This window comes from Pocillopora verrucosa, chromosome 3 (assembly GCF_036669915.1).
Source record: "Pocillopora verrucosa isolate sample1 chromosome 3, ASM3666991v2, whole genome shotgun sequence".
NCBI classification, from domain to species: domain Eukaryota; kingdom Metazoa; phylum Cnidaria; class Anthozoa; order Scleractinia; family Pocilloporidae; genus Pocillopora; species Pocillopora verrucosa.
The window spans coordinates 16,608,187-16,624,442 of NC_089314.1; the positions used below are offsets into that span (position 1 = coordinate 16,608,187).

Genomic DNA, 16,256 nt, shown 5'->3' on the forward strand with positions numbered 1-16,256 from the left:
TGCAAAAGTATGCTTTGTTCGTTTTCGAACTTAGGAACTGCATGACTCATTATTGCAGGATACAGCGCACAAAGTGCAAAAGTGCCATTGTTTGTGCACTGTAGACTCAAAAGTTTCATTGCACGTTCCCTAGTTTGTAAATGTAATTTACTTCAATCGCTAAAAAGAATGAATCAAAAATTCTTGTCACTTGCGCTTTTTACCTTTGAAATCAGTTTTTTGGGTCCCCATACTTATTTCTGTGAACATCCGTCAATTTCGAAAATTGCTTATAAGACCATGTACCCCCTTAAGTTGATATTGTATCAGCCCTCCCCCCCCCCCCCCAAAAAAGAGAATTTTATTAAATGAATAAAAAAATAAAGATGAGAAAAAAATACCGCAATAAACGATTTCAGGTCTGATCACTAATGACGGTGACCTCCAGAAGTTCAGCACAATAGTCAGAGAGCGTTTACGTGACCTTAACTTTCAAGAGTATCACTACATTCTTGTTGCCAACAAGCTGCCTCCAGAGTACAGAGGGACTTCAAAGTTATCCTTTTTGCAAAACATTCCTTGGGTGGCCGTATTCGATCTGTTCGATGCTGCCTCAAAAAAAGATGGCTTATACTTCTCTTGCAACGAAGTGGGCGACGGCGCGCGTGCAAACGTCAAGACCCTCCACGACTTTAAGGATGTGTCCCCAAGTTCCATTGGTGACAGGGATTGTCCCCTTTCGTTGAGATGGACCACGTGGATTTTAAAACAGCCAGATAGAATGGAAGAGGAAGACTGGATCACATGTTCAAAAGACTGCTTGTACCGAACCCTAACTGCCTACAAGCAGAGCTTTCCCTCTGGACGACTGATTTTTGTTTTTCTTGGATTTGCAGAAAATGCCGTTCTCGAAATGTCGGATATCGCAGAAAGCTGCTTCAGCATACTTGGTGAGGAGATTGCTAGCAAATCTGTCACCATTATAAGCGAAAACAAACTGGTTGCTGATGCTTTTATCAAGGCTTCAAGGTCACCTCTGGTAAGAAAACAACTTAGAGAATGTTCCATCACCGGAATATCATGGGATCTACTAAAAGAAATTGTTAAAGGGATGGTGGGGCCTCTTGAGTTCCAAGAAAGAGGTGCTACCACAAAGCTTCCCCATATCACTGGCCTTAAAGACATTCTCAACAAAGTTATCAACTCCTGGGTTGATCTTGAAGTGTACTATCCCGAGCCTCAGGATCGACTGCCTCGTTTGACTCAGGACATCGAAAAAGTGAGAGATGCCTTCTACAAAGGTGGACAGTGTAACCAAGTAAACCTGTTCTATGACCACAGCATTGAGAGGACCCTAGAGGAGGAAATAACTCGAAAGATTGACCAAGCCCTAAAGTCCCTCAGTGAAGCAAGAGGTGATCGTAGTTGCTACGTCAAGACTGTGACTGTCCCCTACGAACCGGGATCTGGTGCAACAACTCTGTGTCGGAGAATTTTGTGGAAGAAGCGGAAGGTTTTCCGTTGTGCAGTTGTCAAGGCTATCACAGCTAGTACCGAGTTTCAAATCAGAGAACTTCAAAGTAAAGGTTACGAAAAGATGAAATCTAATTATGCACCTCCGGCTCTGGTACTTATCGACAATTTTCCTCAGATCGACACTCAACGTTTGTCGAAGGGTCTAACCTCAATGGAGACAAAATGTGTCATACTCTCCACAGTTCCCATTGAAAAGTCAGGCACTGATTTATATTTTGACATCACGCCCCTGAAACAACTGGATGAGACAGAAACGCAGCTTGTGAAGAACATCTTGATTAATATCACAAAAGATACTGAAAAGAGGAAGAAAGGCGAAGAGGTCCTTGAGCGAGAAAAGCGATTTATTTGGTTTGGGTTGGAGCTTTTTGGAAGAGACTACGTCAAGATAGAGGAACGGCTCCAGAATCATATCAGTAGTACTTTGGCTATCCTGGGAAGTTCCCATTCAATACACGAAAAGCTCCTCAACTTCTGCTGCTTTCTTCACTTCTACAGTAGAAGTCGCTATATCTTGCCCCATCCCCTTGTGGTTGACTTGCTCATCAAAGAGAGCAACAATGGTGAGGAAGAGCATCAAAGAAAAGATCTCATTCATGACCTGTTTGGAGGACTTCTCCTAGAAGGATTCGACGAGACCCATGGGTATAGCGGATGGCAACCCGCACATTACCTAGTAAGCGAAGTTGTGAAGTCAAGAATGAATGTTGAAGTCATAGCTCTTCTACTTTTGGAAAACGCAGAGGGAGGAATGGCCTATGTGAACAAATTTTTGAGACAGCAGCTCTTTCAGATTTTCTTAAGTCGGAAGAGAATTTCCGAACCAGTTTACCTTTCGCAAAAAGGAGGAACAGATGACGACATCATTGGTTCAGATATTGAAACTGATCTCTTCGGGTTTTATGAAGTTCGCACAAGGTACTCCCCCTTGATATTAGACATACAGGGACAAGGTGATGGCAATCGCAGAACATTAGAATTTCTCATTGCCACTTGCCAGAAGGCCAACCAAACTGAGTATAAAGCGTACGCCTGGCAACAGCTGGCAAGATTCATGGGCTACGAGATGCGGTCTGAAGAACTTGAAAGAACCGATACCTTGCATGAGCGCCTTTACAGTGTCATGGAAGAAAGTAAAGTGGGAGACATCAGATTACCTAGACCTAACACTGGCATCGAAGCAGCGCACAATGCTGTGGATATTGCTATTAACCAGCAACCAAGCTACAGTCATCATTATACGACAAAAGGCGTTCTTTACGTTTTACAGCTGAGAGATTACAACGATCAAGATGATGTTAATCCTATGTCTCACCTTCCCGATGTCATTAATATTTGCCGTAAAGCGCTGGAAGTGTATGATCAAGCAATCAAAATGATGCTGTCCCTCAACTACTACTCAATGATCGGGAAAATTCAAGTGATCGTATTGCTGTTAAAAATTGTGAAGGGCTTACCATGCTTTTTTCTCGACAGTAGCCTTTTTTCAAGTTATTTAGAGAATGGAGAGATTCCTGAAGAGATGAAAGAAGTACTCCTACCGGAAGACCACAACTACGTCCAGAGTCTCAGTCGAACAACGCTAGACCTACTGAACAAACTCTTTGGAGATGTCAAATACCGGCAGTTAACTTCGTATGATGAAAATGAAATGAGCGGTATAAGCAGTGCGAGAATAAGAGCTTGCAAGTTGCGGCGACAGTTCTACGAGATTACTGGATTTGACAGGAGCGAACTAGTTGATGTTGAATTGCCGTTGTCGCCAGTCCTGAAAGACGCACCTGACCTCCTTCCTCAGATAGTGCAAGATACTCTTTTTAAGCGACGTGAGACATCGTATAGTGGGTGGTCTAACCTTGACGATGAAGTAGTTTCGTCGATTTATCGTCTTCTTAAGCCAGTATGCTTAAAGGATCATGGGAATCACGATGACATGGTGATTTTCTCGAGGGCCTGCCTTCGACTACGAAGTGAAGAAAAACCACCAGTGAAAGAGCTCGATGATGTTGTTCAAAATTGGGTACAGAGGTTTCCAGGCTCACAGTGGGCACACCTGTTCAATTGCATGATCCATTTCCCCATACCGAATGGTAGTTTGGCACCGTATGATTCTAAAACATTGGCTTCTGTTAAAGAATGTCGTCGGATTGCTCAAGAGAGAACAAATTGGAAAGTTCGACATTCGGGGGCTGAATACTTCCTTGGAAAGGGAAAGGGCCTTTCCGCCATTGTAAGTAGTCAAAGGTTCCCTACTCTTGAGAAAAAGTCGAAGACTAAGACTCACTTCTGGAGAAGCAAAGAAGTCTCCGACGTACTCTTGCGTGTAAGAGGTCAAAAAGAAGCAAAGGGCATCATTATTTATCATGGAATAAAGCTTCGCTTTGACGATATGCTCTACCCCAAGCCAAGCAGGGACAACCTATGGTTTTACGTTGGATTTTCCGTGACTGGTCCTTATGCATTCGATCCAATAGACGAAGACACTTATTCTACTATAAATGGAAACCCGGAGGAGAAGAAGCAGATGAATGAGATGGCGGTAGGAGGATCAAACGCCAATTGTAACAGTGTTTCTTTTACCGTTAATCAAGATGGCGACAAAACGACTGACTTTGAGGGCGGTGTACGGAGAAATTCAGTCTTGATGAAGGAAGAGCCTCGTGTTGTGCTTAGTAACATGCCCTCTTGCGCAAAATCAGAAGCCTCTCCTGCGACGCTTCCGGAAGTTGTAGTCACAGAATTTCAGATGGTGTCCGCCGAAACAGCCTCACCTTCGTATGCAACCGCCGTTAAATACGGGGTAGATAAAGGAGGAAAGGAATCAGCAAGGTGTCAAAATAATCCACCCGTGGCTGCGCCATCTGTGTCCCAAACAGTCAGCAAACTTAGCACTGTCGTGGGGATACAGGGTCAAAAGAAGCACAAATTTCAGCCAAAGGGAATTGATGACAAAGGAAGGCTTCATCATGGGGTGTTGGTTCTTGGAGCGTTTAAGTCCAAGGAGTGCGACACTCATACAAACCCTAATTCCCAGCTTCACGATATCGATCGTTGTACGTTTGCTCATTCGTGGCGGGGGGATACTCGCCAGTTTATATGTACCAGGTGCACGGAGGATGAGAAGAAAGTTTGCCGACAAAGAAAGGAACATAAGCAATATATATGGGACCTAGGCCCCTATCTTAACGAGGATGGTAAGATCTGGGAAGAATCTTGCTCCTAAAGTAAAATTGGCTCAGTCTGCATGGATTCTAAATTCCTGCACTTTCCCCCTGCGACATGTCGAACGAACAATTGCTCCCAATCGCAGTGATGAGAATTTGTCTACTGAAATCATAGTCAAAGACCGAAGGGAAAGCACAGGCAATCCTCAACTGAGCTGTTTGTACAGGCACCTTCAAATTCACGTTATTGTGATAACTTTATGTCATCCTATCCAGAACAAATGCAATACTATTCGGTTCGCTGATGTACCGCGTCTGGCTGTATTTCTTCTTTTCCCTGTTCCCTCTGAGCAAAAGACTTGACCACCTGTCTTCATCTTTACAGTCCTGCTGCCCTGGTCAATAAGTCCTCTTAGCCACAGAGATTCTGACATCATTGGTCCATACCAAGGCGCTGAGATAAACTCAGATTGAACAAAAAGCTTTGTTTCGTAAGTCAAAGTGTTTTTATGACTTAGGCCGAATTGGCATTATTTCTCAGCCAAATTGCCATTTACTAACGTCTTATTACGCCAAAAGATCGCAAAAAACTGCACGACACAACCGAATGGCTGATGAAGTTGGAAGGAGACTCCAAGAAACTAAAATTTCAAGTAATCTTGAATAAACACTTTCTGTCAGGTGATGGTCGAGTGAAAAGTATCTTCAGCCATGTACGTTTTTATAGGGGGCCAGAATTTCATAAGAATAACAAACTTCAATTAGAGATCAACTGTATATCTCAAAGTTTCGAATGGTGTTAGCAAAGGGTGCACGTTTTCTTTTTCTTTTTATTCAAAAAGAAGATTACAACTACCTCTGCTTTTCCCAAGAATTTATTTCTAAATATAATAATATCGTTGGGACTTGGTGTAGCACTTTGACAGTGAAGAGGTGAGGAGTCCTGATAAGTTGCCTCTCAAGGTGTGGAAATTAGCGAATGGAATGTAAAGAAGAAAAATTAAGGGATCTAGCAAGTTAAACGGGTCCATTCAGGGGATGAAATATTTCGTGAGAACAATGCGAAGGGTGGAACGATTTGCGAAAAGACAGTAACGTTGCCGGAGGAAAATTCGTGGTCACGATGTTTGTTGATATGCTCTCCAACGGCAGTCAAGCCCGCTATACTCCCGGTGTTTTTTGAATCGGGTTTCCAGCTCTCTACCAATTTCACCTATATATACAAATTCTTTTCTAATGTTCAAATGTTACAAATATTTTACTTTACAAAGTCATTTGAAAGTAAAGAAACCTATTTTCTTTCAAATGCGTTCAAATTTTTTCATCTGAAAATCTGTAAAAGTCGTTTCATAGGCGACACAGGGAGAGATAACACGGCAGTTTTCAGATGTCTTAAGAAGAGGGAAAAGACTAATATCCATGGAAGTTAAGAAGTCCTGTTCATTTACACCGTATCCTAAGAGAGTTTTCTCAGTAAGCATCGGTTTACATCTTCAGCGAAATACAGACTTTTGGAATGGCTGTGTTCGGAAGGTAAGTGAATCAAAAAAGTTTAAAGAGACGCAGACGGCGACCAAAAGAAGAATACATCTGCTTCTAGTGTGCGTTGACATCAACCAATCGAAGGAAGCCATTTTTTTAGCATTTAAAGGCTAAAGCCACAGTTAAGGATCTGTCACAGCCCGTCTCATTCCATTCACTAGCTTCATGTCGAGCAGAGAAAACACTTTATATCGAGAGATAAGCAGACCTTTGGCGGTCTGTTCCATGTACGCACGAAGAACTACAACAAAAATCCAAGAATTTCACCCATCATTTCTATCTGCGAGCTAGCTTAGAGAACTTGTTGATTTGCCAGTATCATTTGAGAACGGTCAAGAAATGTGACAAAGCTTGTATAGCTAGCTGGCTTCTAAAACACTTCACTGTTGACTGGCATAGCCTTGATGCACTTGAGACCCAATAATAGCTGAATTTTCGTCGCAAAATCCGCGCATGAGAACGTCACCCACTTAGTCGTGAATCACTCGATTTTATTAGATTAGAGCGTCCTAAGGAAGTTTGACTAGAGATTATTTATAATCTATTGAGTTTAATTACAGCTGAAAATTGACAAAAACTTCAACTTTGACAGACGAGTTTTTAAATTGTTTGTGTATTTGGAATTTTACGGCAAGCGACTTGACATAACACAAAGTGACATAGTTCATTGAATCAAATCTGCAGAAAAGAAACTGATATACGAATCAATAAAACTGAAAAGCAACATAGTTTAGTCTAAAACACAACGGGTATTCTTTTTTACGACAACTAGTAATTTCTATAAAAATCAATTTCTATAAAAATCAATTGATAATACCAAATTACCCTGTTATACTCTCCCACCGACGGAGCACCACCCCCTTTATTTATAACCGATAAAATTTCCTCAAATGTGAGTAGTGCATTAGCTTCTTTATTTTTCACTAATCATTCTGTACAGTTGTAATCGGACAGTTGGCTGTAATCAGACACCTGTAATCGGACAGTTAAAGCAGCCAATCATACTAAGTCTACCCTAAATCCACCACCAAAGAACTAATTACAAAAACCATAGGGACAAACACTTGTGACTAACAAATCGGACTCCCACCTCGCTGTCGCCCAATTTTGTAAATCAATCGTATGATTACAGACCAAATTGGACGACACGAAGTCCTGCTCATTACTAACAGCAATTGGTACTTGTGAAGAAATCATGAAACGATTTAACTGTAATTATCTGAAGCAGAACAATATTAAAGAATAACGCATAGTTAAATTTAAGCAGTAACGTGTACAGTGGAAATTCAGTGGTTTCACATTAACAGTTCACATTTATTATCGATGGACTGGTGCATGTATATCTTGGAGGCAAATCTTCGTTATCACAATCACTTACATGTTAGAACGCAATAGCTAGGAATCCCTAGGGCTTTTGATAGTGTGCCACATAAGCGTTTGGCAATGAAGCTACAACGGCATGGTATAATGACCCTCTATTATAATGGATTAGAACCTCTTTACAAACACAATACAACGTGTCATTCCATGTTGGTCTTGGGTGTGTAGTTATGCAGGTGTCGATCGATATACGTTACTTTGCCATAGTTCAGGACGTGCGCGCGGACTAGAGTGTAATTCTCGATTATGTTCTGTATTGCATAGACCATCCACTCTTATTGGTGTAACTATGCAACATTCGTGGGCCGGAATCCTGTGAGACACGTGATCTTGTTCAGTCATGCTTCAGTCAAGGTCTGCTTATCTAAATTTTTCTTCTATGCGCACCTTACTGGGCTTCTCAAGTAGTCGGTAGCGATTGTAATTGAGGTGGATAATTTATACTTTTTATTTGAGAAGTTGCACTCATAAAAGCCTAATCAAAAGCTTGATTTCAATTTTGGGAAAATTGTCGTTGCTCAGCCACACATCTAATCTTATGAATCTCCAAAGCTGTATGGTAATATATATCCATGAAAAACTTCAAACAGTTTCCGTCAAAAGACTTATTCTGCCCAGTAACCGCCGTAGAAGCCATTTTTGCTGCTATTGCGCCCGCTGAGTATCATGAAAGAAACAAGGGAAACTCACAAGTTTTGAATGGTGACCTTAGGCCAAAGCTACGGATCGAAGATGTAGTACTTTTAATCACCTTTACGTTAAGGTGAACCCACAAAGTGTAACATAAGGTGAGACAATTTCCAGTTTGATTTCAACCAAAGACAAACTGACTGTAAACGTCTGTTGGACGGCTTATAATTATACATGAAACACAAACAGCCAATCTACGAACAAAATAGACTAGCTTGATATGGCAAAAACCATATACAGCAAATAATTTTGCAAGTAGTCCGTTGATTCGATAGATATTCAATAGAAACACACACACACCCATGAAAAGATGAAGTTAGCCGCAGTGCTTTTTTTCTGGTCAATTGGAAAAGAACTATGATATTGACCAAAACAGAAGAGTTCTAAAACACATTTGCTCTACGGCTTTCTGATAAGGTATTTCTCTTATAAATACTCTTGCTACAAAGGGAAACGCCCATATAAGAACTTCCTAGGTGACCAATGAATGTTTAATTTCTCAGTGGTAAGTGGCAGAATTGTAGCTCAAGGGCGAAGCGGTGTCTCCTTCGTAAAACTCTTGTGAATTTCTATTTAAATTCCTGCACTTTACTCTCTGGTGTTTTTTTCACAGCTACCACCTAAAATTGTGTGGTTAACAGAAAACCAAATATCTGCACGCTTGATGTTGTATCTTGCCCTAATTGATGGTACCAAGGAGGACATCTGGTAAAAAAACGTTTAACAGCAGTAAAATTACTAACTTCTTAACTGGGTTTGGTACCTTGCTTACGCACAGATGTACCCAGCCAGATAACATATAACAACGGTCAGAGATCACGTCGATCAAGTAAACGTTACGCAACGTTGAAAGTTTTATTTGTAGCACTATCGTTAATGACGTAATAGAGTTCGTTTATCAGAGAATTGCGAAGAGTGATGTGCAATAACTTATTAAGACAAACTTATGAAACGTTACCTTCGATCCTCAAAGTCTAGGCTTGTAGTTGTAGATTTTGTCTTTCTAAAACTGAGAAACAAGACCGTATAAGTTTTCGCAATGTACCAACAATTTAACAAAAACAGGACAACTTTCTGTCTTAGACACCGTTTTTCTCGCCAAGAGGGATCATTTTCTGGTTTTGCGTCCATTTTTGCAGTTGAGACGATCGACACCACACTATGGACACCGGTCACATCGTATCAAGTTTCTCGGTAACATTCAGCGGGCGACATTCAGTTCTCGCGGCTAAAAGGGGATTAATACGTCTTTCCTTGTCAGAATAGGATTTCCAAAGGTTGACATAAATAGAAGGACATCCTTCGGGTGTAGAAAAGACCCACTGGTACAACTTTGTTTCTGAACACCGTGAAAATTAGACATATTAGGTATTGTTTCTAGCCATTTTAATCCCAGTTTAACTTCATAATTATGCGGTGGGCAAAGTAAAATCTAAGATTGTCTTACAACATTAGATGAAGTCAGCACTCTGATTATGTGGTCCATAAGATTGCAGAGCTTTTCCCAATTACCGTAGCGTGAAGCGACTAGGAGCATTGCTCCTCTCTTTGCCGAAAGGATATTTCTCCATCGCAGATTACCCCACCCCCATGATTTTGCCAGTTAACTGGAATACTTTTAAACTCCCATTAAGAGAGGGACTCTGAGTTAATTTAGCGCAAGGCCTAAGAACTCAACGCATTAACTCCGCAGGCAGATCTCAAATCCGCACCCCCAGTTAAGAGCGTGAAGAGTCACAAAGCTACTACGTCTCTCGCTAGTAAATTTGACTTCAAACTGCAAACTAACCTCTCTTAGTTCTCCAATTTGATATCTAGAGAAAATCTTTTGAGCTTCAAACGAATGGCTTATGTCTTGGAACACAGTTGTAGCATCCAGACCTAAAAGTAAGGCCGGCTTTAGTTCAAGTTTTTCCTTGCTGAGTGATTTAATATCTGTACCGAGTTAGACAAATTTTATTTATGGAACACGCAGATGGCGAATTTACAATAAAAAACTAAAGCTTTGTTGACTTTATGAGCTACCGCAATGATTGGATTTAGTGATCTCGTTCTAATAAGCGCCACCCTCGAATTTTGTCTTTGGCAGCAAGCGTCCTATTCTTATGAGCGGCCCTACTGAGTAAGTGATGTCATTCCGATAACCGCTCCCTATTCTGTTTCAGTGATAGCACTAGTAGATTACATGTCATGACAGGACGGATAATGCATGCACTGTAAGTACCTCCCGTTGTTCCATACAAAGCCTTAGAAAAGTTTTCGAAGGCTTTGTATGGGACAACGGGAGGTACTTACAGTCCACGCGTTTTCCTTCCTGTCATGCTATGAGATCAACCGTGGCTTATCTTCATTCAATTACTCACTTGAAGCCTCATTACAAAAACGGAGGTCTTTGTCTCAGTCTCTCAACTACTATGTCCATGTGAGTGCACAGTTTCGTCGCACGAATGATCTCGTTTTAAAATTTTGTGACGATTGCTTGGCTGGTCGTTTTTGCAATATGTGATCCAAGTCTGTTTTCTGGTCTTCTTGATTTCTTGAAATATACTTCAGAGCCTTTTTTCGCACATTCTCGATCTGCTGTTTCTCGAAAAAAAAAAACTAATAGTTGCTAAAAGTAAATGAGCTTCCCGAGCGCTAGATCGAATCACTACCGTATATTGATATGTTCTCAAAAAAAGGACGCCCTTCTCAGAAGGAAGGACAGGGTTGTTTTTACCCCGGTATTAATTCACTCTAAGTTCACAGATACTTTGCCGTTTGTGCTAAATGGTGAAAATCTTCTCAATGAACGACTTAAGCCGCATTTTTCTTTAGATCTCAACTCACCTGCGTGTTCTAAAATTATTTCTCTTCCTCCTGGATGCTGAAGAAGACCGAAAAATAAATGAACAAGCTCAACTGAAGAAAGAGAATTAATCTTACATATATGTGGGTTAGATTTGCTCACAAGTGTGCTTTTACCGTAAAATATATAGAACGCGATAACCAAACTGGTCTGTGGTTGCAAGATTGTTTTCTATACGTAGGAGAAGTATGGCCTCGTTCATCGAGATAAAGAGGTCGCAACATTTCAAGCTACATCACGTCAATGGGAAAAAATTTCCAGCTTGGTTAACGAGAAGTCGTCAGTCGCGTATAGCGAGTCAGCTGAGACCCATTTTCCAATTTGTTTACGTGCCCAAAGCCCAAACCAGTGAACTATGTTACGTTATAGTTTTATAGTTTCAGTTTCAAAAGTATTAATACCTTGCAGACAAAACTCAGCTTTTCAGGACCGTTAACTACCGTCGAGCCCCGGATTGGCCTTAGATGGGCATGCTCCGACTTATGTATGTGTGTTCTAATTTCTGTTTTAATTAGTTTTAATAATTTTTATTTCAATAATTTTGGTCAGACAGCTCACCATCTACACTGTGTGGCAGCATTTGGGAATTTCTCGCTGAAGGCAAGCCACTGCACCACATATGTTCAGGGGACCCCAAATAACCAGGAAAGTCATGTTGCCACTTTTGCAACCTGCTACAACGCTTTTAAAAGGATCTTTTAGAAATGCCTCCGCAGACCCTGCATGTAAACGAGGCTACCACACAAAAAATGCTACAACTTCGTATTTATGTGCAAAAGTAGCACCAAAATAGCACCAAAGGCCAAACGGCCAAAATCCTCCAACCCCCTCGATATTTTAAAGAAACTACCATGAACCTAAATGAAGAAAATAGCACAGCTGTCAACCAGAGCACAGCAGTACAAATGAGTGTCGCTGTGGTGGAAGCCATATCTCAGGTTCAATGATTGAACAAACCCGAATGGATCAAAAAATTTTTGCATCTAACAGATCACTTCGTTAGTTTTATTTTCGAGACGTTCCGCAAAAATAAAGAAATCCGGTTGAATTTTTACAGATAAGATCTGCCATCTACTCTAAAGAAGGAGATATTGGACGAAGAGGCAATAAGGTAGAATCCGGTGTATATCACTGCTTCAACACATATGAAGAGGCTTCTTTAATACACTAAGACCAAGATGGTGCTGGCAAACTATCTAGCACAGGAGACCATCGAGTTTGACCTGCACAATGGAAAAACGAGTAGCTGTAGCATGAAGGTCAATACGATGTTCTCCTGACACAGATGTTTTCATCTTGGCTCTCGGACATTATGCACGTCTTTGCAAGAACACCCTTTTTATCACCGGTACAGGCAGCCAACGAGAAATTATTCTTCGGCCAAGTTTTCGCGCCTTAGACCCAGAAATGGCAGTCATCCTCCCAGCCTTTCACACTTTGAGCTAAGCAGATATTACTGGCTGTTTTTCGGGAAAAGGGAAAGCCACAAGCTGGAGAGCTTTCATGAAAGTTGACGAAGAAATGATCATTGGTCCTTCTGAGCTTGTAGGTGCAGGTTCAATCAAGAAGTCTGTGTATCAGCTTTATCGCCTGAAGACAGAGATGTGCTCTGTGACAGAACAGGAATGGTGTCTTTTTAGGAAGGAACAAGCCAAGTCGGACAGGCTGCCCCCGACTCAGGTTGCCTTTCAACAAACAATCTTAAGATGATGTGGTAGCAAATCCCACCCTGTCATCACTAGAGAAATTTGTTCGGATTTGGGATAGAGACCATTGAGTTCTTATGATGAAGAAAGTCCCTTCAGCACCTCAAGCTCTCATTCGTCTTGTTAAGTGCAAGTGTGCTTAGGAAAGATGCCCCACAAACCGCTTCCGGTGTATAAAGAATGGGCTGAACTGCACAGATCTATGTGGGAGTTTAGATAGTGGAGAGACGTGCCAAAATGTGGAGACGTCGATTCAAGTGATGATGACGAGAGTAATGTGGAAGAAGATGGTGATAAATATGATTCTGGCATTTGGAATTATTAGGTTTCGCAGAAGTACACTGCCAGTATCAAGTCGCCAAAAGATTTATTGGATTTAATCTCGAATGCCTGCGGCTCTCTGGAGTGCAACAACCAGTGTACTTCTGAGAAATATTGCCTTTAATAATCATGTTGGTAGTAAAAGTGAGTTTTTCTTTTGTACAATTGAAATCTCAAGCAAAGCAAAATATCACAGCCTCGCATCATGTTTTTGAAAGTCACGTGAACAGCACATTTTATCATAAGGGACCGTTTGAGCTAAAAGAAACGTGTATGCTGTTTATAAGGTAGGACAAAGCAATTTACACATTGTAGGAAGGTGAAAAGAAATTTTAGTAAACAAGCCTCACTTCCATACCCATTCCGTCACGTGACTAATCTTGTGACTCAGTTACTACATATGTTTTTATGAAATCAACGCGACGAGAACATAGATTTATTTGTTTGGTGCTATTTTCCCCTTAATATTCGAAGTTACGGGATGTTTATGTAGTAACTTCGTTTTTATGCAAGATCTGTAGGAGCATTTCTAAAGCTTCCCCTTAAAAGGTGTTGGAGCAGTTTACAAAAGTGGTAATAATTTTTTTTTTCTGTTTATTTAGGGTCCCCTTAACATATCTGGCTTGCTTTCAGCAAGAAATTCTCGCGGAACTTGAATTATGTTCATTTTCTCCTGGACTACTGAGTTTTACCCTAACTAAATAAAGTTAGTTATTGTTATTAATATGTAATCAGGCTGATGCCTCCCCCCCTCCCATCTTTGAAAGGTCCCATTAAGGCAGATACCGACTGTATATCTTTATACCGGCCTGAATAAAACACCGCATAAAACGGGTTCGAGATGCTATTTATTACTCGACGTTTCGGGGTCATCGTGACTCCATTATCAAGAGACTAGTTTAAAAACATGCAAATAAGGAAAGGTACAAGAATAGCATAAATTAGAATGAACGGCTTAAACAAACACCTTGGCGCGGATGGAATCCGTTTGCACGTTCAGTGTTGGCTTACGCATGCGAATATACAACATTTCATTAACAAGGCAATCAAATTTGCCGTTACATTTCGCGATGACGTTGAATTGCTCGATCAAGCGTTCAGGCATTACACTATTGTGCTGGAGGTGGTAGTGTTTGTAGATAGAAGATGATTTCCTTGTGTGCCCTTCTACGCGCTCGTGTAAGTGACCACGAGTATAGCCCACATACCCTGCATCACACAGGTTACATTTAAATTCATAAACGATACATTGTTGGTTAACAATAGGGGGCTTAATTTCGTGTTGCTTAAGCTGTTGATCGAGCTTAGGGCTAACGAACACTGGTTGGACAGTCACGCTTAACTTCGAGCTTAGACTGTTCAGTTGTTGTTTAACATGATTAGCTGACGACTGGGTCCTTGAACACTGAACGTGCAAACGGATTCCATCCGCGCCAAGGTGTTTGTTTACCTTTCCTTATTTGCATGTTTTTAAACTAGTCTCTTGATAATGGAGTCACGATGACCCCGAAACGTCGAGTAATAAATCTTTCCTGGTTTTTTCTATGCCTTTGCTTTAGCAAATCCCTGCTGATCAAGAGATGCTATTTGACTTAAAAAATAAGAAACTTGAATCATTTGAAGCCCACTGCATTAGAAGCCTCGTAAGAACAATCTTGTACAAAACACTAAATTATTCCATCCTTACAGAATAATCATTTAACTTACCTCGTCCAAAAAATTGGTAACATCATACACTTTGTCGTGAATTACAGTCCAACACGAAGACATGTCAGTGTGAAAGGAAACTTCCATCAGCGAAAATATTTTTGATTTTGTTGGAATTACTGTCATCCTTTGACCGCTGGATATCGGGTCCATCAACCACAGCGAAAATACTGAACTTTGTTAACCTAAAGGAAAGAAAAAAAATCAGGTAACGTTGAGAGATATATTTATCAAGATCTAAAATCAATGCCTTCTATTTCCTCTGCGAGTGACTAATTCTACATGGGCTTTGATGGCGATCGCGATCTTCATCCTACGCGACTGACATACACTGCGCAGCTTAAAACGTGTCCTTTTCGAGGATGGTTAAACTTCATCATTATTCACTGGAGCTGAGTTAGAAATTTTAAAAAAACATTCTGGAGTGAAGAATTGATGGTCGGCTTCATAAAGACCTTATGAGAATCGGATAGGTGTCCTTTATAACTTATTTCCATTAGTATTGCTCTATATTTTTCCTTAAAACATTCATATATTATCTACATCTGCTTGAGTTGCAAGTCTCAGTACAATGTAATTAGTCGGAAATGATCTCACTTGCACTATAAGCTTCTTCACCAATTACACTTTACAATCATTTCCTCCTTGCAGAAGGCTTGAAGGTAAACTTCCTTCAAAATGAAAATTTTAAAACTCTTTTGTATCGTACCTGGCGACCACAGATTATTCTTTGTCTCTGAGGGCCTCAATTGTACTCCGGCTTATCAACGATCTGAAAGTAAAACTAGCATTTTAAACGAGAAAGGGGGTTTGAACTGTAAAAAAATCTCGAAATTTCTCATAAAGCCACAAATATGAAGGAAACTTTTCTAGACTTTTCTTAATTACGTGCGGCTATATTTGGTTTCGGAGTATTCACTCTCACAAAAATAAATGAAAAATAGCAATGACCTGCTTTAAATAATTGAAACATCAGAAAATAGCATCATGTACTAAATACAATGATGTATTTGTAAAACGATTGATTGGTCGGATGAATTTGTCAGATTTGTGATTTGGTAAGAGTCATCCCATTTAAACGAAAACAAACCAACAAGAAATAATAAAAGAATCAGCCATCATTCAAGATAAATTTAGACGACTGAATTTATTGTTCCAATCACTCAGCTACTGTGAATTGTTCAAAGGCTGGGTTAAGCGTGCAAAACTGATTGATTATACAGCGGAGCGTGAAAGTATTGTATGAAGAGTTCGGTCGCTTGCAACTACCCCACAAATTTAGCCTGAAGTGCAATTTATCTTTTTGTTCTCGTGTCAGTTGAATTAACAGGGTTTACGATTTCATTATTTAGTCTCCTAGATCAGGCATTTCCCTGACCAACA

The 16,256-nt window shown here is 40.5% G+C and overlaps 2 protein-coding genes across 3 annotated transcripts in view; one reads left to right on the forward strand and one right to left on the reverse strand.

Annotated features, from left to right (window-relative positions):
• LOC131793010 (sterile alpha motif domain-containing protein 9-like) overlaps window positions 1-7,419 on the forward strand; it is a 36,253-nt gene extending 28,834 nt beyond the window's left edge. For both annotated transcript variants that reach the window (XM_066163116.1, XM_066163117.1), the window contains one exon: window positions 399-7,419. In XM_066163116.1, the coding sequence (XP_066019213.1) occupies window positions 399-4,738 (4,340 nt within the window). In that variant the 3' untranslated portion in view covers window positions 4,739-7,419. The remainder of the gene's footprint in view (window positions 1-398) is intronic.
• A 1,839-nt stretch (window positions 7,420-9,258) lies between these two features.
• On the reverse strand, window positions 9,259-14,999 carry LOC131793011 (cytochrome b5-like). Its single transcript, XM_066163550.1, has 4 exons — window positions 14,874-14,999; window positions 11,121-11,157; window positions 10,081-10,172; window positions 9,259-9,294 (listed from the first exon to the last, which is right to left on the reverse strand). The coding sequence occupies exons 1-4, from the start codon at window positions 14,997-14,999 to the stop codon at window positions 9,259-9,261; spliced, it is 291 nt and encodes a 96-aa protein (XP_066019647.1).
• Between the last annotated feature and the right edge of the window lie 1,257 nt (window positions 15,000-16,256).